General features: G+C 35.7%; 1 protein-coding gene across 1 annotated transcript; it reads right to left on the reverse strand.

The window, feature by feature from the left end:
• LOC108663225 lies at window positions 5,378–6,777 on the reverse strand. The gene is made up of 3 exons (XM_018126808.1): window positions 6,564–6,777; window positions 6,044–6,491; window positions 5,378–5,948 (listed from the first exon to the last, which is right to left on the reverse strand). Exons 1-3 carry the CDS (start codon window positions 6,775–6,777, stop codon window positions 5,378–5,380), a joined length of 1,233 nt encoding a protein of 410 aa, XP_017982297.1.

Consider the following 27,839-nt stretch of genomic DNA (forward strand, 5'->3'; position numbering starts at 1 on the left):
TTCTCTCTAAAACTTTCCCTTCTCTCTCTCTTCTCCTTTTTTTTTTCCTTTTCACATATCAATGACTTCTCTCCCTCTCTTTTTTCTTTTTGTCAGTTTGTGACTTCTCTCCCTTTCTTTTTCTTTTCGTCGATCGATGACTTCTTTTTATTCCATACCGCTGTAGATTGGTGGTCCTATATCCCAAATCTCCCATTCTTTGTTGCTGGCTCTCCTACATTCTCCTTACCACCTCAGATCAGCGAACTTGAGTCCCAAATCTCCCTTTCTCTGTTGCCCCCTTTTGTCGTCGGCCCTTTTTGTGCGGTCGACCTCCCACACCCACATAAATCAACCCCTTTTTTAAAACACTAATATTCTTTTTTGTTTGTTTATTTTTTTTTGCTCTGTTTTTATTGATTTTGATTTATTGTTTTTATTATGGCTAGGGTAGTTTGTTGGTAGAATTTAGGACCTTTGGATCTGATTTTGTGATTTTGTTGGTTTTGAGAATGGGATTTTTTGGTTGCTTTGTGATTTGGAGAGATTGAGTTTTTTGGGTTATTTCTTGGTTCCTCCCAAAAATCTCTTCTTTGCTTCAGAATTTTTAGGGTTCTTATAGAATCTAGTTATCCAAAGTTTTAGACAATCAGAGAGGGCAATCATGCTCTGTTCAGCATGATTTTTGAGTGGCCTTCAAGTCAAAAACAAATCTGCTGGAAGGATCTTCAAATCTCGACTGCCGAAGGAGCATTTAATGCTCCGTTTTCGTTGACTGTGGAGGCCATTTATGAGACCTCAACCTCTATAGGCTTGTAACTAAGTATAGATGTAATAATACGAGCTAGTGATAGTTTCGTCATTTTCTCTAATAAGCTTCCAGAAGAAAGTTTTATGATATTTTAAGGCTTAAATGGGTATAAGACTGCATAAATGATGTGTGCTGATGAAAACACGAAGAAAACTGAAAGTTTCAACAGTTTTCATAACAGGGGCAAAATGGTCATTTTTCACCTCGGGTTAAAATTTTTAAGTTTTTATGAACCCGAACATGTCTAGACCATTATGGATCTTGTCCCAGTGTTAAAAGAGCAAAAAGATTGCATAAAAGATTGGAGAAGAATAAGTTAATTAGTGGAGGGGCATTTTTGTAATTTTAATGGAAAGGATAAGATTGCCTATAAATATCTTGAATTTCCAGCAGCTTTTAGAGATTTTCCAACAGCTGGTCTTCTTCTTCTTCTCCTCTCTCACGTTTCTTCAAAACTCCATGGAAGCTTGATTTGAAGCTTGAATGATTTTCTCTCTCTAGCTCTAGTTTTCACACCTTTGAACCCTTTTGACTAGAACCTTTGAATTCTTTCATCCTCTTACTTGCAAACCCTTGATAAAGCTTATTTTCAGACTTTCTCTCACTAGTTGGGCATTTTAGAGAGAGAAAAAGAGAATTACTCCATTGATTTGGAAGCAATTGGAAGAGAATTTGACTACAAAGGAGCCCTAAGGTAAATGATGAACTAAGCTCGATTTTTAGCTGCAGAAAATGGCTAGTAATTGGGATCTATGAGCTGTTTTATTGTTGACTATGTTCATTACTTTTTAGTGATTAAGATAGTGAACATAGATAGCCGTTTAATGTGGTAATTGAAAACTAGCCAAGAGATAGCTTTTAGAGTTCATAGTGTGTAAATTGATCTATTGTTTATGTTAATGTGATCCTAGGTTTTAAGGAAGCCCCATCATCTCATTTGGACAATTAAGGGAATTGGAGTCATCTAAAGGCTTTACAATCAATTAGTGAGTGGACTGCCTTCAAAACTTATTTTGGGAATATATTGTATTTGACAAACGTTTGAATGATTTTATACGATTTTTTATGAAAATGAATGCCTTAGGAACAAGCTCTTGAGAAATGATTTAGGTTATGATATGTGGTTATTATGGATTTCTATGTGGCTGTATTATGTTGATATACATATATGCTTGAATATAATGTTGTGTAATTATATTGACTCGGCTATGTGCGAGTAGGGAATGCTCATAAGTCGAGGATGACCCGGTTATGTGCGAGTAGGGAGTGTGCATGAGCTGGTGATGATGATGATGGGATGGTGTGATGATGATGATGGGTATATGCGTATATATATATATATACATATGTAAATATGTGTGTTATAGGAAATTGATGGATAATGGTTTATGGTTGTAATGCATGTGAAACTTGACATGTTAAACCTTGAGAAATTGTTATGTGTTTCATATTAGTTTTGAACATTTCAAGCAGGGTGGTTTTCTTTGGGAGAAAGGGAAATTTTCATTTGATGCCCTGTATTTCGCTCATTCTCGCTACAGCGAAAAACTCTCTGGTTTTGAAAGGGTAGGCTGGCAGAAAACTCGCTGTAGCGAGGATGCATTTTCGCTGCAGCGAGAATGACACTGTAGCTTCTCGCTGCAGCAAGAATGACACTGTAGTTTCTCGCTGCAGCGAGAAACTTTCTATTTCTGGGTTACAATTTCGCTGCAGCGAAAAACTTTCTGTTTTGATCTCCTATCTTTCACTTTTTTGCTACCATATCAGAGCATGGACTTCCAACATTAAGGATTAAATGAGTTAAGTTTAAAATGAGGAGGTTTAGTGAGAAATCCTCGGCCAATTGAGAAACCCTCGTTCGGTTAATAACTAATTCCCAACGTCGTTGCAATGAAAATTCATTCTTGCTGCAGCAAGAATGCCTTTTCGCTACAGCGAAGATTCGTTGTCGTATTTGACTTACTTGTGTAATATTGAAGCTTTTATTCTTCAAATGGTTCGTTATGTATAGGTTAATGATTTTCAAATGATTAATCATTTAAAGGCTTGATGAGGGGTTTTTAATAAGAACAGAAACAAATTGCATTGTTTTGAAAAAAAATGCATCATGATTTCATTAAAGATTCCTTATGGTATGCTTGTTCCCTTCCTTGTTCACTCACTGGGTTTATACTCACCATTTTCAAATTCATGTTTTCAGATCACGAGGTAGTCGGTAACTAGGACGAGGTGTCCTTATAGACCTATGTCCATCTTTTGGTAGGTGTCTCGGCATTCAGTAGCTGCACATTCATCCGAGTCCCTCCGTTGGAAGTCGAGTGTTATTTTGTTTTATATAAACAAACTTAATGTAAATTATTAGAATACATGTTATAGACACTGTATGTAAATTTTTAAGGAGTAATACCAATACAAGATGGTAATGTCTATCAATTTTTTGATTTAAAGTTATAAATTGTGACTTGGCAATATTTGATGGAATGATGAGTAAGATAGATAGATAGGCTTGCTTGGGCTTAATGGACTACGTCTATTGGGCCCTTGTGCCGGTCATGGCCCGAAATTTGGGTCGTGACACCATGCGGGTCTCCAGACTCTTCTTTCTTTTTTATTTTTTTAATTTTTATTAGATTATTTTTTTAATTTTTTATTTATATTTTTATATATATTTTTTATATTTTTATTGAATGGGTGTCTACAATTACCTTTCTTTGTACATTCTTGAGAATCAAGGATAGTGCAAAGACGTAGACACCACATTTGACTTATCTCGAAGCCAGTTGATTTAATCAATCCGATCTAGGCTCGACTTATCTTAAAATAAGTTCGATTTAAACAAAATTTAAATTTCTAGACTTGATCTAGGCTTGACCTATATTAGAGCAAATTCGATTAAAATTCCTAAACTTAATCTAGGCTTAACCTATCTCACAACAGGTTTGATTTAAAAATTCAAATTCCTAAACTTATTTTAGGCTCAACCTATCTCACAATAGGTTCGATTTAAAAAAAATTCAAATTCCTAAATTTAATTTAGGTTTGACCAATCTCAAAATAGGTTCGATTTAAAAATTCAAATTCCTAAACTTAATTTAGCCTCGACCTATCTCACAACAGGTTCGATTTAAAAATTCAAATTCCTAAACTTAATTTAGGTTCAACCTATCTCACAACAAGTTCAATTTAAAAAAATTGAAAACTCCTAGAGTTAATTTAGGCTCGACCTATCTCACAACAGGTTCGATTTAAAATAAATTAAAAATTTTTAGACTTAATCTAGGTTCGACCTATCTCAAAACAGGTTCGATTTAATTCACGAGGCCAACTTAATTGGGTTAACTTCACAATGAAAAACTCAAATCTTTCTAGCAAAGTTTTACGACCTTAACATTTTAGGTCAGGTGGATCCCTACTTTCGAAGCTTGGGACATGAATTAATTTTGATTCCTGTTTTTGAAAATGACCATGTGCATGGCTAGGCATGTATGCATGATTAAAATGATGGAATGCTTTCATGTTTATGATTCATTAAGGTTCCAAGATCCTTTTCCTGCTTTATCCAATTTTTCACTGCAACTTTTGACCATCTTTGCTTGTTTCTTTCTGGTTACTTTAGGAAACTCTGGATTTCCCTTAAGCACCCTCTCTTTTGACATTTGACTTTTTGCTTAGGTTTAAAACTTTGCCATTCTTTTTCCTCATCATTAAGTCTTTGCTGAACAATGAGTGTAATTTCTTGCTTAATTAGCTTATTCCTTTTACCAGTCAGCTTTCATTTTTATGACAATCATTATGTGAAACCATGGGATGGTAAAGAACAAAGAGGTTGAAATAGATAAGAAAATGGAGTTTCATATATAAGAGTTCAAATAATTCCAGGAAAAGAGAATTTACAGAGCAAATATTAGATTTTTTTAAGTAATGAACACTCAGACCATTCAGAAAAACCAATCTGATATTCGACTTCAAGAATTGTCCTTGATTGATGCTTTGAGCAAATCTATAGGTTGTAGACTCTCTAACTTCCCCTTGTTTTGGAAATTGTGGAGCTTTATTCATAGTGTATTTTTACCTCAATTCTGTACTCCATTTGGGCTGACATTTTGTTCTAACTTCCTGCCTTTTGGCCTCAAGCCGCCCTTTTTGGGTTTTTAGCATGAGCCTCATTCTTTGGGTATGAGTTGCCCTTTTTCTAGTTTTCAACACGAACCCCCTCCGTTTTTATTCATATTATATATTTTTTATTATTTTTTTTTTCTTCTTTTTTTAAGCATAGTACTTCTTCTCCGCATCTGCATTTATTGGATTAGGCAAATCTTCCCCATCCATGTCAGCCAAAATTAAAGCTCTTCCTAAAAAAGCCTTCTTTACCACATATGGTCCTTCCCACTTTGGCATCCATTTTCCCTGAAAATCAATATGATTAGGGAGTATTCTCTTGAGATCCAACTCTCATTCTCAAAATTACCGGGGACGAACCTTCTTCTCATATGCTCGCATCATCTTTCGTTGGTACATTTGGCCATGATAAAGAGCCGCAAGCCTTTTTCTCTCAATCAGGTTCAATTGTTCATAGCGAGAACGGATCTACTCAGCATCTTCCAATTCTATTTCCATCAACACCCTCAATGATGGGATTTCCACTTCAACAGGTAGAACTGCTTCTATACCATATACTAATGAGTACAGAGTTGCCCCCGTGGAGGTATGCACAGAAGTTCGATATGCATGCAAGGCAAAAGGAAGTTTCTCATTCCAGTCTTTATAGACTTCAGTAATCTTTTCAACAATCTTTTTAATGTTTTTGTTGGCTACCTCTACTGCTCCGTTCATCTTCGGACGATAAGTTGTCGAGTTATGATGCTTGATTTTGAATTTAGCGCAAACCTCTTTCACGATCGCACCATTCAAATTGCTTGCATTATCAGTAATGATCATTTTCGACAGCCTATATCTGCCTATTATCTCCCTTTGGATGAACTTGCACACCACCTTTTGTGTCACATTGGCATATGAAGCCGCTTCTACCCATTTCGTGAAATAATCAATGGCCACCAATATGAATTGAAGTCCATTAGAGGCTTTTGGTGTAATAAGCCTAATCACATCTATTCTCACATTGAAAATGGCCAAGGTGCCGTGAAAACGTGCAATGAGGCTGGTGGAGCATGGATTCTATCTGCATAAATCTGACACTTGTGGCATTTTTGAGCAAAGTTTATGCAGTCCGATTCCAATGTCAACTAATAATACCCAGCTGTCATAATTTGTCTAGCCAACATATGTCCATTAGCATGAGCTCCACAAGTTCCCTCATGGACTTCTTTCATTATTTTGTTGGTTTCAGTAGTATCTACACATTTCAAAAGTATTTGATCCTGACTTCTTTTGTAGAGCACTTCTCCGCTCAAGAAGAAACCCGTTGCTAATCTTCTAAAAGTCCGCTTATCATTGTCCGTGGTATTCTCCGAATATGCTTGGTGCCTGATGTATTGCCCAATATCATGATACAGCAGCCTACCATCAACCTCTTCTTCGATGTTCAAGCAGGGTGTGGAGACTTCACGGACTTCTAAATCAAAAGGGCGTACATCAGCCACTTCTTTTATTTTGAACATAGCTGCGAGAGTGGCCAAAGCATTAGCAATCTGATTCTTTTCTCGAGGCAAATGGTTGAAGCTGATTTCCTTGAATTGTTTGCCTAATTATGTAACTAGCTTTTGATATGAAACTAGTTTAGAATCTCTAGTTTTCCATTCGCCTTTCATTTGACATATCATCAAAGCCAAATCTCCATAAACATCTATCGTGTCGACCTTCATCTCAATTGCTGCTTGTAATCCCATTACCAATGCCTCATACTCCGCCATATTATTAGTACAGTTGAAATTCAATCTTGCTGTGACTGGATAATACTTTTCGTCTGGAGAAATCAACACTGCACCAATTCCGTGCCCCAAAGCATTGGATGCCCCATGAAAATACATTTTCTAGGGATTAAGTTCGTTGAGACCGTCCTTTTCTATGTGCAAGATGGCCATCAAATCTTCGTCTAGAAAATCGAAACTTACAGGTTCATAATCCTCAGTAGCTCGATCTGCGAGGAAATCAGCTATGGCGCTCCCTTTGATTGATTTTTGGGACACATACACAATATCATACTTAGTTAGTAGAACTTGCCATTGTGCTATTCTTCCAGAGAAGACAGGTTTTTTCAAAAATATACTTGATGGGATCCAACTTTGCCATCAACCATGTTGTATGATACAACATATATTGTCGGAGCCTTTGGGCGGTCCATGCTAGCGCACAACACATCTTTTCAAGCGCAGAGTATTTGGACTCATATTCTTTGATTTTATCAAAGGCTATCTAGCATTCTTCATTCCATTCTCCCGAGTCTCGTTTTTGAAGCAGCTTGAAGATTGGATCACATTTGACGGTGAGTTGGGATATAAATCGAGCAATGTAATTCAACCTCTTTAAAAATCCTCTCACTTCTTTTTGCATTTTAGGAGGTGGCAACTCTTGAATAGCTCATATTTTATCCGGATCCACTTCAATTCCTTGTTCACTTACTACGAATCCCAACAATATCCTAGAAATAACACTAAAAGTACATTTTGTAGGATTCAGCTTGAGTTGAAACTTTTGCAATCTCTCAAACAACTTCTTGAGATTGACAGTATGATCCCTTTCTGTACGAGATTTTGCAATCATGTCATCCACATATACCTCTATCTCTTTATGCATCATATCGTGGAATAAAGTTACCATTGCCCTTTGGTAGGTGGCACCTGCATTCTTTAATCCAAATGGCATTACTTTGTAACAAAATGTTCCCCACATGGTTACGAATGTTATTTTTTCTATATCTTCGGGTGCCATCTTAATTTGATTGTACCCTGAAAAACCATCCATAAATGAGAATAAAACATGTTTTGCTGTATTGTCCACAAGAGTATCGATATGTGGCAAAAAGAAGCTATCCTTCAGGCTCGCTTTATTCAAATCCCTGTAATCAACGCACATTCGAATTTTTCCATCCTTCTTAGGAATCGAGACTATATTAGCTACCCATTCAAGATACTTGGCCATCTTCAAGAACCCAACATCAAATAACTTTTTTACTTCTTCTTTAATCTTCAGCAATATATCAAGCTTCATCATTCTCAATTTTTGTTTAATTGGCTTGCAATCCAGTTTCATAGGCAACTTGTGGACAACAATGTCAGTATTAAAACCCGGCATGTCCTGATATGACCAAGCAAACACATCCACATACTCACGAGGCAATTCCTCTAACTTCTGCCGTTCATCAGATGATAGCGAGGTACCAATCTTAACCTCTTTCTTTTCTTCCCCATTTCCCAGATTGATCTTTTCTGTGAGTTCTTGATGAGGTAAAATCTCCCTTTCCCCCTATTCCAACAATCTTGACAAATCAGGGGGTAAGTCATAGTCACCCACTTCCTCTTCATTTTTCAATTCATCAACGTTCAAAACTTTCTTGAAATCAAAATTCACATTGTTCTCTAGATTGTCTTCATGTTCATTATTTAAAGACTTGCAAATAGGTAAAATTGGACACATGTATGGGCAAATGTTTATTGGCTAAATGAATAAATGAAAAGGAAATATGCAAAAAGGTTGATGAATTATGAAACACATCATGCATTGTCATTGATTAAATGATTATGGTAACAGAAAGCCCTACTTAAACAAGAAATTACTCCTAACGCCCTTGGGCATAGGCATTTAGGTAAAATTATTCATTATATTTTTAAAGACTTAAAGATGACAGGTAACTCTGTGGCTGTCCAATTGCTTAACTCCTCTCCTGGCGGTACTGGATACACCATAGGGACTTTCTTGTTAGATTCTTCATCTTTGATCATATGGATTGATAGCTCATCAAGCATCTGCAGAACTTGATTGTCTTTTGTTGGTGCTTCAAGATGAATGTAACCTGCAGAGCGGAAAGTCTCATACAAGTATGGAGTTGTTCTTTTCTCAAATTCTTATTCCTTTCCCTTAAGTTGAGCCATCCTTTTAATCTTCTTTTGGGCTGTCAATTTCTTTCTCTCTTTTTTGGTAGGTTTATACCCTAGACCGAACCTTTCTTCATTCTTAACTAGAATCAAAGGACGACTAATTCCTTATAAATTCTTCCCTAGCCCTAGACCAATACGACATCTTTTTCCCACTGTCTGCTTAACTTCCATTTTAGTTGATGCTGACAAACAAGGAGTCGGTATCACTGCCCTTTCTCCCACATAAGTAGCATTGACAAATTCAAAAGATCTGAACGAGCATTCAGGGACTTCCTCAGTCGCTTCTACATAAGGGGCTGATGAGGATTGGATGGCTAGTATGTCTTCTTTTACAGAGATGTTTATCAATTGGCCTCCAATTATGAATTTTACCTTTTGATGCAGAGAAGATGATACAGCTCCAGCCATATGATCCACGGACATCCTAATAGACAGTTATAAGATGGGGTAATGTCCATCATTTAGAATTGGACATCAAACACGCAAGGACCAATTTTAACTGGTATTTCTTATCACAGCCCAAATTTTAAGCTATGACCGGCGCATAGGCCCAATGGGCATAGCTCATTAAGCCTAAGCAAGCCTATTTATGCAATCCTGATCATCATTCCAAACCATCATTTCTCAAACTCATATTGTAATTCTTAACTAAAAATATTTCAATAACATTTTATAGTAACCCAATACTCACAATTGTATTATGCTAACATAGTATTACTCATTTGCCACCTTATAGTGGCTTCAGTAATCAAATATACATATTTGATTTTTTAACATGAATCTTAGTGGTCTTCATTACATATACATGTACACATGCATAAGACTCTTGACCGTCAACGGAGTGACTCTGGATGAAGATAACTACTAAGATGCCATAGTACCTACCAAGAAGGCGAGCATATGTGTGCGACTCAATCTAGGTCTCAATTACCTCCAAATCTGAAAACATGAATTTTCAAAACGTGAGTATAAAACTCAGTGAGTGAACATAAGAAGGGAACAAGCAATCAATAGGAAGAATTTGGAAATCATGATGCATTTGTTTCAAAAACAATGCAATTAATTTAGTTTCTTACTAAAAACCCCTCATTTCAAACTTTGATTAATAACCTCATAGTGTTGCAAAAACCCAAGATCAACCCATGAAGTTAAATGGGTGAAAAATATGTCAAAATCAAGCAAGGTAGTAAGCATGGCAGCAAGTTTCTCATTGCAGCGAGATTCAGGGGCCATAACAGAAAGTTTCTCGTTGCAGCGAGAAACAGTTTCAGTTTGCATATGTTTCAGTTTTTCAAGCATATCTCTCACTAAAGAAGTCCAATTGATCTAATTTTTTAACCATTAGAAATCTAAGAGACAGGGCTACAACTTTGATGATTTCCATTTTTCCCAGTTCGAAAGGGAAGGTGGTCAAAATCTTCACCAAAATAAAAGCATTGCATTAGAACCTGAAAGTTTCTCGCTACAGCAAGATTTATTTTTGCTGCAGCAAAATTTCCTCTCTGAATCTCGCTACAGTGAGAAACAGAGCTGGTTTATGTCCCCACCACCTGAGAGTTTCTTACTGTAGTGAGATTCAAGGCAAATGACAAATAAGGGGTTTTCACATGCCACAAAATCCATCCCTACCATATTGCACATCAAAGTGAACACATTGACAATAATCAAGTTATCAACATTCAAAACAATCACATATTATAATCATAAACTTGCTATCACATATACATATATAAACATATATCAACAAGTACACCACCCCACTTCATTCATTGTCATAGTCGGGTCATCATCATCATCGGCTTATGCGCACTCCCTACTCGCACATAGCCGAGTCATCATCATCATCGGCTTATACGCACTTCTTACTCGCACATAGCCGGGTCAATATTATCACACAACATTATTCATCAATGCACAACATATTTTCATATATATATACATACCAACATAATATAGGAGCACATGGATTCATCTTTTTGCACTTTTCACATTTTAGCAACATCAAAACATTTACCAAGGGCTTGTTCCCAAGCACCAATTTTTAATGAAAAGTTGGATAAAATCATGCAAATAATTCATCTCAACACAATTCTATTTTTCAAAACAATTTTGAAATGCAAATTCACTCAATGGTCTTGTTGATTCTTTTGCTTGACTCTAACCTCAACTAATGCTCCAAATGGACATGTGAGGCCTTGTTGGAACCTATACACACACAACATCACAACCAACCCAAATTGGCATTAATACACTCTCAAAAGCTATTTCGTAATTCAAGTTTAGCTAGTTATTCCTAACTAGCTCCCAACTACCATTTAATGACTATTATTTGTAATACTCTAGTCACACTAAAATGAATAATAATCCTAACAAATAAATTCTCACAAATCTAATTACTAAATATTCTCAACAACTTAAAAAAATCTAACTCAATTTCATTACTCACCTTAGTAACTTTGTAATTGAATTTCTTTCCCAAAAACTTTCAAACTATCATGAAAATCTCACACACTCTCTCTAGAATGCCCAGCTAGTGAGAGAGTGTAACAAGGAATGATTTTTTAGGGTTTTATGGTGAAAAAGTAAAAGAGAACAAAAAACTTTAGGAAAGGGTGCACAAAAACATGAAAATCAGGGTTATCTCAAGGAAATATATGAAAATTCAAGGCAAGCTTCCATGGGGGGGGGGGGGGGGTGAGAGAACGTGGGAGAGGAAGGAGAAAAAGAAGAAATGCTAGAAATTTGAAGAACATCTTAGAAACTTAGATTTTTATGGCTTAAGTTTATTCATTTTTAGCAAAATTACCAAAATGCCCTTAACTATGTCATTTTGTTTTTTCCATTGCTTATATACAATCTTTTTACTTCTTTAACACTAAGACAAGGTCCATAAGGGTCTAAAAATACTTGGGTTAATGAAAACTAAAAAAATTCAACCCAAGATATAAAATGACTGTTTTACCCTAACCATGAAAATTATCGATATTTCTATCTTCTTCATTATCTTATCCTCATTCATTCATTCCTTAGGCCTACTTGGACCTTAATAACATTAGAAAACAAATTTCAGGGGCTGACCAGGAGAAATGATGAAATTACCCCTGGTCCGTGTTATTGCGTCTACTTCTAGTTACGGGTCTCTAGAGGTCGAGATTTCACAGGTTCACTTCTAAATTACCCTTTTTAACTCAATACTTAACCTTAATTGGCATCCGTAAACTTTATTAGCCACCGTATCAAAAATACGGGATACTATAGTCTCCCCCACTTAAAACGAATTCGTCATCAAATTCAAATCGACGTAGGGTGAATAATCAAAGTTCTAAAGTTCTACCACATCATTTTCGTTGGGCATTCTTAACATAGAATCTTGGTTCATGCATCATATCAACTTCCAATCTTATAGAAAACTCAACATATCTAACTTGATATTTCTCAAATTTATTCGAAACATCAGATCTCATGGCCTCATTAGTTTATCAATATGAAAATCAAACAAAATATTTATCTCTCCTTAAGTGCACTTTAAAATTTAAGAATCATCTATTAAGACCTTTTTGATATTAACTTTCTTTGGTCCTTTTTACCTTAGAAAATTAAATCCATAATCATTCATTTTGAATCATGAGCTTTACACCAATCAAGGCAGATTTTACACTTTTAATTATACGCATTCAAATGCACACATTTATGCATAAGCTATAAACTTTTCCCCACATCTTTATATATCAAAACTATATATATTGAAGCTATACCCAAACTTATACATCATTTTCCATTGCCCTTTAGGATATTAAATTCATGTCATACTTCTCTATTTGTGTACTTCATAATAACCTAACAATTTCTAGCTCACAGTTAAGCTAGTTCATATGCCAAGCCTCTCAAGCTATATCAAAACACCAAGTTTGATCACGATATAATAAAAATTGAGGAACTTATACCAAAAGTATAAATACTTACTTTTAAGCTATCAGTATTATAACCCACTTGTTCACTGCCAAAATCAACGATAAATTATCTTAATCATTATCTAGCACTATAACCATTGATAGAATATCATCATCGAATCAAATTATAACTAACTCCGCATGAGTTTTTATACCAATATGCAACATATATATCCATACATATATATTTCCAAAACTTTTAACTTTGAATGGCCTTAGGCATACCCTTAGGCATACCAAGCTCAATAACCTATCTGTAAAACCAAAATAACCAACAATCAAGTTTAGAATAATTTCTTCTATTGGTTAGATCATACTCATCATTTGTGGTGAATACACAAAGCTAATCCCAATATTCTATTCTCATACGAGAGTCAACCACTAATTGGCACCATCTCCAAACATCATGTGTTTTATAAGTCGATTTTCTTAGCCAAAATTCATATTGTAGTATTCCAACTTTAGGTCATGTCTCATTACCAAATCTTTACTCATATACGAGTACTTGAATTCTCAAATCATCATCTCTTGTCTAGGTAGATCTCTGCAATTCCCATAGCATATTTCTATTCCTTCACCAATAGTAATATCATTTAATCAAATCATGTCACCCTCATTCTCTAAACATTTGAAGCATAATTCAACCTTTGCCTATCCCTATCAGGCACTTTACCTTGATAATTACTCAAAATAAATTAGAACTTGTGGGGGAAGAGCATTTCACAATTTATGCCTTGCGTCTACAATTACGTCGAGACCAGAACCTCATCAAGTCCACAAAACAGTAGGATAATCATTGCCTCAAGCCAACATTTCCAATTATACTTATGCTTGTGTCATATCTTCATACTTATGTGACATATCAGTCATGAGCCCAACTTAACTATATAGCCATTTGCTCCTTGAGTTTTAATGTTTTCTCATTGTGAAAAATCTTTCGAATTTATCTCATAGGGTATTCATAAGGTGGATATATGTCCATAACTTACAATTCAAGGCCTAAAGCATTGAACACAATCTCATCATTGATGTTGTACGCTATATCATATAATACAAAATATAATCTAATAACTATGACAATGAAATTTAAAGTTCCACCTTTATCTACCAATCATAGCTCCCTTTATGAGCACATACTTTATACTGCTTGATTGTTCACATGCCACTCATGGCCATCCAAATGCGACCTCTTATAGCAAGTCAAACTAGTATATTATTCTTATGTTTTCCAATACACTTCCAAAATGCTTGAACACATCTTTTAATAGAATTCTATTGAGGACTCAGACAATCAAAGGTTTATCTTCAAAGTCACGCGTAACTTTAACAATTTAATATATATTCGATAACATTTAGCTCATTAACTCCATTGAACATTATTTTAAGATCTTTCAAGATGTCCTTACTCTTATTTCGGACCGAACCAAACTAACTTAATATAATTGCATTAATTATCCTTGAGCTTTTTATGCTCGTTATAACAACATCTATGTTTCACCCATCATTTGTCTTATTGACCTTGTTAAGGTATATGTGGCTTTTCAACCCTTCATAATACATTCCACATTTATGCCAGGGCATTCTCAATCTCATGCCAAGCCTATAGTCATGTAGTCACCAATTAGGCGAAATCCTGCTATGGAATATCTCCTTCCATACGATGAATGCAAATCACAAGATATACAACTTCAAGTGTATGCTTACATAGTGGTAACCTCCATATATTTCATGATCATAAAATCACAATTTGTAAAACTAGCTTTCTATCACAAGTTTGCGATTGGAACATTAGTCTCCACATATCTCACTTTGGACATACTTCATTACTAACATTCATACACCTTTACCACAACATTCGGTGTAAATTGATTAAGCAATGATCTTCAAATTTACTCTTAGGTACACATATATGAAATTGTACACCACTTAGTGTTAAAATCTTGACTTTACTCATCAATTCTTAACCAATTACATCCATAAGATAGACAAATCACTAAACTTTTGTATCTTGCTTTTGCAGTCATAAGATTAAAATTTCTTAAGCTTAGGATGTAGAAACTTCCTCTTAGAGCATATCCGAAATCCACATGTTTTAAGTTCCTTACCTTTGAAGAAGTCACATTCAAGACTAATAATTTACATCATAGGTTGCATATTGAACCAAACATATTTTATTTAAATTGACCTTTAAAGCAATTCATATATCGATCTTCATATAGAACTCCATATGGCACTTAGACTAAATTTGTCATTTCCATGTCATTTAATTTCAAACTGCTAAATCAACATCTAGTCTTTTAATCCTTTGGCTCCACATTAAGCATGGCAAAATTCAAGCTCATCCTTAGAGTAGATCATTTACTAGCCTTTTACTTCATGACCATACGTTAATTATAATAATCAACGATTTTCACCCTTGAGCGAATTCATGCAATTATAACCATAAACTACAATAATTCAATTCAAGCCTTGGAATCTCGCAGTTACTTAATTAGAATCAAAACCAACTCCATCTAGGCTACTACACACATATTCACATGTAAATTATTTCGGAAGCCCAACACCATTTATATATGGCATAACAAGCTCACTTAACATAGTGCATTTACATCGGTGCACACAAATATTGGTTTACTCTTACCCTAAATGCTTAAATTTATACACTCAAAGTGAATTAAAACCATCACTATTCATTTTAATCAAAGTGCGCCCTTTGTTACCATTATCACACGTGCTATTTTATATTGACCTCAAATACAATTAAAAGTCATTGAATTTTCTCTTTGTTGACAATCTTGGGCTCAACTTTTAACCCTGTCAAATGAACAGGCTATTATAGACCTATTAATCTAACTCCACTTTCCTCTATCCTTAGTCGGAGGAATATATCACTATATTGACCTTTCATTAGGAGCATTTGCTTAAAAATCTTCCCAATAATAGCTCGTGTCTCGGGTGGCATCTCAAACTCGGACGACACCACTTATGACCTTTGCATAATGTTAGCAAGAGGGTAAGTTACTAAAAATAGGAGTTCATATAGCCTATTGTCTATGATTTAAGCTGTAGCTACAAACCATAAACAAGACTATACATTAACTTCGACAATTTCGCTGACTGACACGAGAATCCCTATGACTCAACTAAACCTAGATCTCTGATATCACATTTGTCACTAGGGGGTGGAAGATCATGGAGCATCCCCCTTCGCTACGAAGGTAACAAATGGTACCTATCAAAGCACTCATAAGGTGGAAGATCACGAAGCATCCATCCCTATAAGCCCCTGGGCAGAGAGTTATGCTTCACCCCTGTTAACATGCGAGAGTTCCCAGGGATCGGGTTACTACCCTTACTCTAATACCACCTTTGTCATAGCCCAAATTTCAAGCTATGATTGACGCATGAGCCCAATGGGCATAGCCTATTAAGCCCAAGCAAGCCTATTTATGCAATCCCGATCATCATTCCAAACCATCATTTCTCAAACCCATATTGTAATTCTCAACTAAAAATATTTCAATAACATTTTATAGTAACTCGATACTCACAATTGTATTATGCTAACATAGTATTACTCATTTACCACCTTCTAGTGGCTTCAGTAATCAAATATTCATATTTGATTTTTCAACATGAATCTTAGTGGTCTTCATTACTTATACATGTACACAAGCATAAGACTCTTGATTGTCAGTGAAGTGACTCTAGGTGAAGATATAGCTACTGAGATGCCATAGTACCTACCAAGAAGGCGAGCATATGTGTGTGACTTAATCTAGGTCCAACTACCTCCAAATCTGAAAACATGAATTTTCAAAACGTGAGTATAAAACTCAGTGAGTGAACATAAGAAGGGAACAAGCAATCAATAGGAAGAATTTAGAAATCATGATGCACTTGTTTCAAAAATAATGCAATTATCAAAATTTGATTAATAACCTCATAGTGTTGTAAAAACCCAAGATCAACCCATGAAGTTAAATGGGTGAAAAATATGTCAAAATTAAATGGCAGCAAGTTTCTCGCTGCAGCGAGATTCAGGGGCCAAAATAGAAAGTTTCTCGTTGCAGTGAGAAATAGTGTTAGTTTGCATATGTTTCAATTTTTGAGCATATCTCCCATAACAAAAGTTCAATTGACCTAATTTTTCAACCATTAGAAAGCTAAGAGATAGGGATACAACTTTGATGTTTACCACTTTTCCCAGTTCGGAAGGGAAAGTAGTCACAATCTTCACCGAAGTGAAAGCATTGCATCAGAACCTGAGAGTTTCTCGCTGCAGCGAAATTTCCTCGTTGCTGCATCGAAAATCAAGGCTGGTTTATGCCCCCACCACCTGAGAGTTTCTTGCTGTAGTGAGAATGCAAGATTCAGGGCAAATAACAAATAAGGGGTTTTCACATGCCACAAAATCCATCCCTCCCATATTGCACATCAAAGTGAACACATTGACAATAATCAAGTTATCAACATTCAAAACAATCACATATTATAATCATAAACTTGCTATCACATATACATATATAAACATATATCAACAAGTACACCACCCAACTTCATTCATCGTCATAGCCGGGTCATAATTATCATCGGCTTATGCGCAATCCCTACTCGCACATAGCCGGGTTATCATCATCATCGGCTTATGCGCACTCCCTACTCGTACATAGCCGAGTCAATATTATCACACAACATTATTCATCAATGCACAACATATTTCCATATATATATATACATGCCAACATAATATAGAAGCACATGGATTCATCTTTTTGCACTTTTCACATTTTAGCAACATCAAAACATTTATCATGGGCTGGTTCCTAAGCACCCATTTTTAATGAAAAGTTGGATAAAATCATTCAAATAATTCATCTCAACACAATTCTATTTTTCAAAACAATTTTGAAATGCAAGTTCACTCACCGGTCTTGTTGATTGTTTTGCTTGACTCTAACCTCAACTAATGCTCCAAATGGACATGTGAGGCCTTGTTGGAACCTACGCACACACAACATGACAACCAACCCAAATTGGCATTAATACACTCTCAAAGCTATTTTCTAATTCAAGTTTAGCTAGTTATTCCTAACTAGCTCCCAACTGCCATTTAATGACTATTATTTGTAATACTCTAGTCACACTAAAATGAATAATAATCCCAACAAATAAATTCTCACAAATCTAATTACTAAACATTCTCAACAACTTAAAAAAATCCAACTCAATTTCACTACTCACCTTGGTAGCTTTGTAATTGAATTTCTTTCCCAAAAGCTTTCAAACAATCATGAAAATCTCACACACTCTCTCTAGAACGTCCAGCTAGTGAGAGAGTGTAATAAGAAATGGTTTTTTAGAGTTTTATGGTGAAAAAGTAAAAGAACACAAAGAACTTTGGGAAAGGGTGCACAAAAACATGAAAATCGGGGTTATCTCAAGGAAATATATGAAAATTCAAGGCAAACTTCCATGGGGGGGGGGGTGAGAGAACATGGAAGAAGAAGAAGAAGTGTTGGAAATGTGAAAAACATCCTAGAAACTTAGATTTTTATGGCTTAAGTTTATCCATTTCTAGTAAAATTACCAAAATGCCCTTAACTATGTCATTTTGTTTTTTCTTGGCATTGCCGATCAAACACTCATAGAATGGAGCTCAGGGTGTGTTTATGAACAACACAATCATTTCCTTATCAGTGAGAGGTGGTTGAACTTGCGCTGCTATATCCCTCCACCTCTGGGCATACTCATTGAAGCTCTCACTTTGCTTCTTTTCCATAGTCTGCAATGGCAACCGATGAAGAGCTAATTCAGCCACATGCTTGTATTAGGCTATGAAGGCTCTTGCTAGATCTTTCAAGTTTTAATATGATTTCGATCCAAATGTACGTACCACCGAACAGCTGACCCAATCAAGTTATCCTGAAAGAAATGGATCAGTAACTTGTCATCATGAGACTGTGTAGCCATTTTTCGATAATACATGGTAATATATGCCATGGGACACTTCGTTCAGTCATATTTTTCAAAATTTGGAACCTTGAACTTGGCAATTATCAACACATCAAGCACTAAGCATAGTTGACTGCGTCTATAGTGCCGAACCTATCAACTCATTCGATAGCATGAAGGCGCTCTTCCAACATATTGTACTTTTTCTGGTCTTTATCAATTTCTCTTGTTTTTGATGAACTATTTCTTAATTTTTTTTGCTCCTTTGGATTGTCTAAATCTGGAACATGTATTAGTTCAGTAGGATTTGTCCCAAATTGCCTGTGAGTCGGTTGATGGCTCATCGGGGGTAATATATTGTAATAACTGGATGACGTCACTTGAGGGTGGACCCTTGGAAAAGTCTAGGCATGGGGTGGAGTGAACCCCAAGGGATAAGGTGGATCATCCCTTAAGTTTCTAGTGTCTTGTGCCGATGGGTTTTCTGGTGGAGCTGATTCTTCAACCACTATTTTTCCTTTACTAAAGCTCATCATCAATTCCATCATCTTTGTTAACTGTTCTCTCATTTCCTCTTGAGCTTTTTCCATTTTATCCATTCGCTCCTTTTGTTCTTTTTCCATGATTCTTGCTCGTTGATGTGTAATGAACATGCTGGTCACTGATTTGAGGTTGTCGATCTATCTTGGAATCCTTATTTTTAAATCATAAACATGAATTAGATGCATTTTTAATGCATGAATGAGATGAAAAAATGCACCCATTATCTTTATTTATAGGCGAAAACGCTCATTATCATGAAATGATGATGTATGCATGTATAAATGAATGATCATGCACTAAAAGTATTTGTCACATAATACCCATCAACAAAGTAATCCATTGCATAATATATTGTCTTTGATTACAATTCAGGAGTCATCTTTTATATCTAGAAATATTCAATAATTTTTTCATAATGGTTATACACTTCATCAAGATACTTAATCAACTATTACTCTTGTTTCCCAATCGGAAAGACTTGACTCCTCAATATGTCTATTTTCCTAGCCATGCTTCTTGCCTTATAAGCCACTTCCTTGATTTGCCTAACCAAGTAATCCATCTGGTTGTGTTTTTCCACATAAGCTTGTCTGTAGGATTCACCCCACTCTTGAAACCAAGTGCTCTCTTGCTTTAGGTGTTCCTATTCCTGTTGATAAGTCGTCATGACCCCTTTGAGCTCTTCATACTTTTGTCTTAGTAATTAGATGGACTTTTGTTAGAATCGCACTTGATTTCTCAGTCCATCATTGTACGCTTGAAGCTCATTGCCTTGGTTTTCTTTCGCTTGTATTTCCCTTTGGAGTTCACTGGTCGTGGTAGAAAACTCGTTATTCAGGCTCTCATACTTTTTTTCCCAATCACGTTCTATTTTTTGAATTTTCTTTCTTTGTTCGGTTGCTTCTATATTCATCTTTTCACACCTTTTTTGGAGATCTTTGTATTGTTGTTTTCAATTGGTGTTGTCAGCTTCAGACTTCTTTCGAGCCAATTCACTTTCGAGCAAAGCATCTCGAGGTTTCGGATCGATTGGGCCACGAGGTCCATCTTCCTTCGGGTATACCACATCCTTAACTTGTCGAGCATGCCACACCAGATACCTAGTAGTAATTTCATCAGTGTACCTTCCTTGGTCGACTCGACTTGTCTTTTTCCAAGCTCGTGCAATCCCCTCGATCCTTGTCAGAAAACCTGGGTCTTCATAAGCAAACTCCAAAGTGTTAAGTCGGTGTGTCATAGACACAAATTGCTCTAACCCAAATTATCTTCTCACCATGATTGGGGCATAGCTGATCGCTCCCCATGGCCCAATTAATGGTACCCAAGGTTCATCCTCGCATTTATACATGACTAGGCGATGGGGCATCCATGGAGCTCTCCATGTTACCTCCACGCTTATGAGTTTCCTAAGCCTAGAAATCCATTGCTCCTTAGTTTTGTTTGTCAGCCATTTACTTTCACAAAATTCTATAATAGGGGCACTTTGCGGATGAAATGGCTTTCTAAACTTTTTGACCTTCCATTTAAAGTGACTTACTATCTAGATGGAAAGAAGCTATGCACATCCCACAAATCGTCCTTCCCCCTTTTTCAGACAATAATTCAGTGATATGAGAGTTTCTGCTAGAATTGAAGGCGAAGGGTTGGCCTTGTTGATAACTTGCTCGAAGAAATCTATCATTTCGACCTCTATATGCCCCAAGACTTTGGGAAAGATCACTAACCCATAAATTCCTAAAGCCATCATTAGTTGTCCTTGCTCGGTGTCCTGATGCTTCATGATATAGCTACGTAGAAAACTCCATGGGATACATTCATTGTCCCCCTTTTTCCTTAGGTTTTGGTTAACTTCCCCCGAAGTAATACCCATCATCTTAGCTAGCTTTCGCCTGTGCCCAGTCTTTTGTCCTCTCAAATATATTTTATCTAGATTATCAAGATCAATTTGAAAGAGAGTTGAGTATTCTTCGATTGTTGGGACCATATCCACCTTATTAAACACAAAATACCTATACGACGGGTCCCATAATTGCACAATGGCCTTCAATAACTGTTCATCAATCTGGACCTTAAGGAGTTGAGCTATATGGCCATATTTCTTATCAAAATTCACTCGAGTGGTGGCATCCCACCTATCCCATATGTCAAGCAGATCGGTGAAGTCATACTGTTTAAGATCAACGTGGACCCTATCTAGTAGTGATGAGATGTGATCTTTTGGCAAGCAATCCCCCTCACTTTGTTGGGCACTCGCCATGTGCTGAGTCACTTCATATATTCTGTTGTAGCTTGAAGGTGGCTATGATGACTCCATGGATGCAATTGGATGTACTTTGTCAATAGTTGTCAAGTGACAAATGCTTTTCCTAGATACAAAAGTATGATGCAAATGTGCACATGCAAAAATGGAAACAGGTTTAAGTTAGTATATACAAGAAAAATCAAGAGTAATTCTAATGAAATTAATAACATGGATACGAGAGATACCTTCATTATTTTACAGAGAAAAATTTAAGGTAGAGGGAATATGACCATTCCTTCTGTGTACCTAATCAGAGGGTATTCTCTCACGGGTGAAGCTTTACTTAGGCAAGGTGACTCTCGGTATTTTACATGCTGAGTTCAGGTCGAAAATGGAGCTAAAGGTTCCCAAATCGCTTCTCACTGTCGTCCACACGGACTAGTAAGGCACCCTTGTCCTCACCCATTATAGGCTTCAAATGGACTGCGTTCGATCTGAGTTGAAGCCTTCACTAGCCCATGCGAAGGTTATCACCTCATGAGAGCGTAACTACTTAACCCCCTCCTAATTAAGGACAAGGCCCGGGTAGAAGGCTTATGCATGAATGCAAGATTTGTTGTGTGTAAGGAGGAATATATCGACCTCGGACCAATAATTTCACACTCCCCTTATCCTAAAATCCCCACAATTATTAAAGACAGTAAAGTAATAATAGCAAAATAAATGAATGCATTAAACAAAAATATGCAAGATAAATACTTGACGCTAGAGAAAACACCAAATTATTTAAAGCTTAAGATAACTTATGATTAATTAATGACTTGACTCTCGATGTCCCCAGCGGAGTCGCCAAGCTGTCGTTAAATACGGGTCCAGGAACCCGACCGCTAGACGTAGGTGAAAATAGAATAACTAGGAGTCGCCACCAATCTGTTTTATCTATTTTGGGTGTGATTAGTCACCTATTAACTCGGTTCTAATCGACGAAGTCCTAAATTAATTTTAGATCCGTCGAAATAATAAGAACTGGTCTATAATTTTTAGAGATGGGTTCGGGGGTACGGTTACGCACGGAGAAGGGTTAGCACCTCTGTGCCGCCCATTCCACTAACAGTACCATTCAATCTTAAGTTATCCTATTGTAGCCTACCTTGATTTTATTCTTGTATTTCCTTAATCTTTCTTATTAATTAATTCTTTATTATGTTATCCGATTGAATCCTTTATTCGATAGTACCTATGCACATGATTCAAGCATAAAATGATGTCGTGATTTGTTTGTTTTAAATAATGGGGTCGATAATCTTTTATTGAAAAATCATTCGAAAACCATCCTAACGCTTTGGTGAAGTTTCAAAATTTTTCTCATTTAGAGATATCCCTAGAAGAACTCATCTTTACAAGTTCTTTAAGGGAATCCCGTCATCGAAATTCCTACCCCATTTACACGATAAATGTGGCATGCTATGATAGAAGAAAATGATGATATCTACATGCACGCATTTGTTCATTTAGGTGGTTCATAATACATCCAATTATGTGTTTCATAGTTTAAGGTAATTTATTACCTTGTTTACGTGTTTATTATTAAAATTTTTCTTTAATGCAAGTTATTTTCTTTTTTTATTTTTTATTTCATTTTATATTTTTTAAACAATTATTTGAATTAATGGGTGTTGGATTATAGAGTTCGGATTTATCTCGACGTTTCAATGAAAATCAATCTCAAACTCCACACCTAAAAAATCCACCAGAAAGAGGCAACTCTTTGCCCCTTTTAGGTAAAATCTCTCAAATAATCATTTCATTTTTCTTCTAATTTTTATATTTGTATCATGTTGTTTTTTTAAAATATATATTACATTTACAAGTATCTAAATATGAATATTTCTTTCTTTTCTTTTTTCTTATTCCTCTCATTTGCTTATTATTATTGCTATTTTTAACCAAACTAAATCTATTATTAGTTTTCTTACTATTTATTTACTTATTATATATATATATATATATATGTTCTTCTAAACTCTGCATTTTTATTATTATTTTNTTTTATTATTATTTTTATTTTGTATTTTTAACTATTAAAATGAGCATTTGTGTTATATATATATATATAACCTTTCCTAATATGGTTTAAATTATAACAAAAAAATGTATTTTATTTAACAAAATGGGCTAGACCCAAAATCAATTGAAACAAGCCCAAACCAAAAAGAAAGATTATACCTTTTCGAGCTCAGATTAGCCCAACTTAGTGACCCACAGAAGCCCAAATTTGCTATGCCGGATCTGCTTCCTAAGGCCCACAAGGCAGAGCTCAAAACGCACCGTTTTGGGTGCTTGTTTGGCAGACTGTAATTTTCCAAAACGACGTCGTTTTGAAAATCCTAACCCTAATGTTTAAACCTTCATTTTCCCTTATCTTCTTATTTTTTGCCTTCTTTTCTCTCTCTAGCTGTAACCCTTTCTACTTTGTCTCTAAAACTTTCCCTTCTCTCTCTCTTCTCCCTATCTTTTTCCTTTTTGTCCATCGGTGACTTCTCTCCCTCTCTTTTTCCTTTTCGTTGGTCGGTGACTTCTTTCTATTCCCTACCGTCACAGATCGACGGTCCTAGATCCTAAATCTCCCTTTCTCTGTCGCCCCCTTTTGTCGTCGGCCTCCCACACCCACACAAATCAACCCCTTTTTTAAAACACTAATTTTTTTTTGTTTATTTATTTGTTTTTGCTTTATTTTTATTGATTTTGATTTATTGTTTTTATTGTGGCTAGGGTAGTTTTCTAGTAGAATTTAGGACCTTTGGATCTGATTTTGTGATTTTGTTGGTTTTGAGAATGGGATTTTTTTTGTTGCATTTTGATCTGGAAAGATTGGGTTTTCTGGGTTGTTTCTTGGTTCTCTCAAAAATCTCACCTTTGCTTTAGAAATTTTAAGGTCCTTATAGAACCCAGTTGTCCAAAGTTTTAGACAATCAGAGAGGGCAATCATGCTCTGTTCAGTATGATTTTTGGGGTGGCCTTTAAGTTAAAAATAAATCTGTCAGAAAGATCTTCAAATCCCAACAGCCGGAGGAGCATTTAATGCTCTGTTTTTATTGACTGTGGAGGCCATGCTAATTTCCAAACTCTTCTTTCTTTCTTTTTTTATTAGATTTATTTTTATTTATTTATTTATATTTTTATTGAATGGGTGTCTACATTTATCTTTTGCTCTAGGTGGAGCTAGAGTGGTTTGGGTGAGTGTTCTTAAGAGATTATTAAGAAAAAGTGTGCAAGGGATCTTGGGTTGGTTTGAGGAACTATAGAGGTCAATTTATTGTACTTTAATTTCTCAATAATAGAAGAACAGTTTCACTCCGTTGACGTAGGTAAGAGGCCGAACCACTTAAATTTTTATGTTTTTTCTATTTGCTTAATTTCTCTAGGTTTTATCTTTGATGTTTCTTGGTCAATTTCCACAACAAACTGGTAACAGAGCTTCGGATTCAGTAAATTCAAGATTCAACAAGGATGTCAAAAGTTACTAGTTCTACGAATTTTTTAATTGAGAAGTTTGATAGGAAGACTAGTTTCACGTAGTAGCAAAGAAGGATGAAAGATCTAATTATGCAGCAAGGTTTAATGCACCCCTTGCTAGGAAAGGAGGAAGGGCAACCAGATGACATGAAGGATGTTGAATGGGCAGAGTTGGAGCAAAGGTGTGTGAGCACTATTCAGCTTTGCATTGGAGCTAATGTGTTTAACCATGTTATTGATGAGGATTTTGCTCCAAAGTTATGGGCAAAGTTAGAAAAGATTTACTTAGCGAAAAGTCTTTCCAACAAATTATAACATAGGCGAAAGTTGTATCGTTTAAAGATAGAGGAGAATGGAGATCTCATGAAGCATATGAATGAATTCGATGGGATCATTGATCAGTTGAAGAAGGTTAATGTGGAGGTGGAGGAAGAGGAAAAGACACTGTTGTTCCTGGCTTCGCTCTCAGACTCCTATAAGGTATTTATGGAATCTTTGATATGTGGGATGGATACAATAACGTTAGAATAAGCACAAGCAACGTTAATGTCTCGTGAAGCCCGAAAGAAAAGTAAGGAAGGGGATAGAGATCCAAATGGCTTGGCATTGGTAACTAAGGTTCATAGGAGGAAGTCAACTGGTAAGGGATCTAAAGGTGGCAAGTCTAGATCCAATAATGTTCAGTGCTTTTAATGCAAAGGGTATGGACATATTAAAAGGGATTGTCCTACAAAAGGAGATGAAAGTAACAAGAGCAAAGGTGAGTGTGCTTTCATTGCTGAAGGTGATGATTGTGATGTCTTTACAATCTCAGAAAATATGGATGCAAATTTTGATTGGTATTTAGATTCTACTTTTGTCACTCACATATGTTATCAAAAAGATTGTTTTGATTTACTTCAAGAAGGGGTGGCTGGGAATTTGACTTTGGGTAATAAGTCAGTAGTGAAGGCCATGGGTCTTAGAGTGGTGAAAATCAAAATGTTTGATGGGGTTGTGCGTTCTTTGGGTGGTATGGCTTATGTCCCAAAGATGCGTAAGAATCTAATATCATTGAGCCTGTTAGACTCCAAAGGATATGGATATTCTGCTTTTGATGGAGTGGTAAAAGTCACACAAGGCGACATGGTCCTGATGAGGGGGAATTTGCATAATGGCTTGCATCATCTAAAATGCGAGGCCTTAAAGGGATGAGAACAATGCATAGGAGATGGTAGCTACCAAAGTGAGATTTCATTTGCCAAAGAGGTGATGAAAGGTTCCCATGGTGTAGATGATGGTGAAAGGATGAAAAATCTTGCCAGTAGTGAATTGGAAGGGTTATCGAGGTCCCTTTTCGAAGTCAATTAGTGCCATTGACTGGACGACTACACAGGTGCATTGGTCGTTTTGTGGAATCAAGTGTTGGACCATGCTTGATTTGGTATGTGTAGTCGTGGTAATTATAAAGGCTAATGATTTGGAAAGTCTTATGTTTGGAGAGTTATTTAAGGTGTTGAAAAGTAGGTGGAGTTAGGAAGTTGTAATTAAGTGCGATTGGTGGAAGAGGTTTAAGGAGTTTGAATTCAAGTCAAAGGTGAACATTTGTTAAGTTTTAGGTTGACTAGAATTCTAAACTTATTTGATTAGGATTCTTGTTTGTGTACAACATTGAGTAGTTGTGTAAAACCCAACTCTATAAACACATGTCATGACATACATGCACTGAGTAGCATGTTATTACGCTAGAAAAGTCCTAAGAATAGACGAAACTCGGTATTGTACCTAACGGTACACTTGAGTTGATTTAACCTCGAACTAGTTCAAATAGGAATCGTAGGATGAAATTTAATATTTTACAGTCCAGGAATGACTAAAAATGATTGTTCGGAGTTCGAGGGTTCATTTGAGAAAAAATTGGAAATTTTGATGTTCAGGGGTAAAATCGTCATTTTGTCACCTAAGATAATAATTTGATCATGGAGTGAAATTTTTTATCAAGATTAACTATTTGGAGTATAATTTAATGATAGGAAGTGAAAAATTTCAATTCCGGCAATTTTCGTAACATAGGGGCAAAACGATAATTTTGTCGTCTCGGGGTAAAAACCGTAATTTTCACCACCCAAAACTTGTCAAAATTATAGGATTTATTTATTTTTGGTATGAATAACTATGGTATTCTAAGTGGTGAAAAATTGAAGTTTAAAGGACGAAATTTAAAAAAGGGCCAATGGGAAAGTGACACATGACACTTTTTAATGATTTAATATTATTTTAATGAAAAGTCAGCCCATTTAAACCCCATATTAAGTGATGGCCGGCCATAAGGAGAGAACAAGAGAGAAAATAGAGAGGAAAGGAAGAAAAGAGAAAAACTAAAGGAAACCTAGAAAATTCAAAGGGGAAATCGCGTTTTTCGACCGTTTACGCTTCTAACAGTAAGATTTTTCGTCTTTAGCTTGATTTCTACCTTTCTTATGCCTTTGTTTCCATTAGCATGCTTGATGAGAGAGATTAAACAGTGATATCAAGGGTTGGACGAAATTCAAGGGGGAGGAATTTGAAATTTTTAGGTTTTAATTTTTAGTTAAATTGGTAGTTTTAGTTAGTTAAATGTGTATAGAAATCAAATTGGGCAAGAAAGCATGAAATTTTCACAATACCCACCCTTGGCTGAATGTTCAATGATGTACAATAATGATGAACTGATTTTTATTCTAAGAGAAATGAAGAAAAAATGATGAAAAATGGTTAAATGTGATAGAAAAACAAAGTGGAAGATTTACCAAATAAATGTCTCATTTTTG

This window comes from Theobroma cacao, chromosome 9 (genome assembly GCF_000208745.1).
Source record: "Theobroma cacao cultivar B97-61/B2 chromosome 9, Criollo_cocoa_genome_V2, whole genome shotgun sequence".
Classification (NCBI taxonomy): Eukaryota; Viridiplantae; Streptophyta; class Magnoliopsida; order Malvales; family Malvaceae; genus Theobroma; species Theobroma cacao.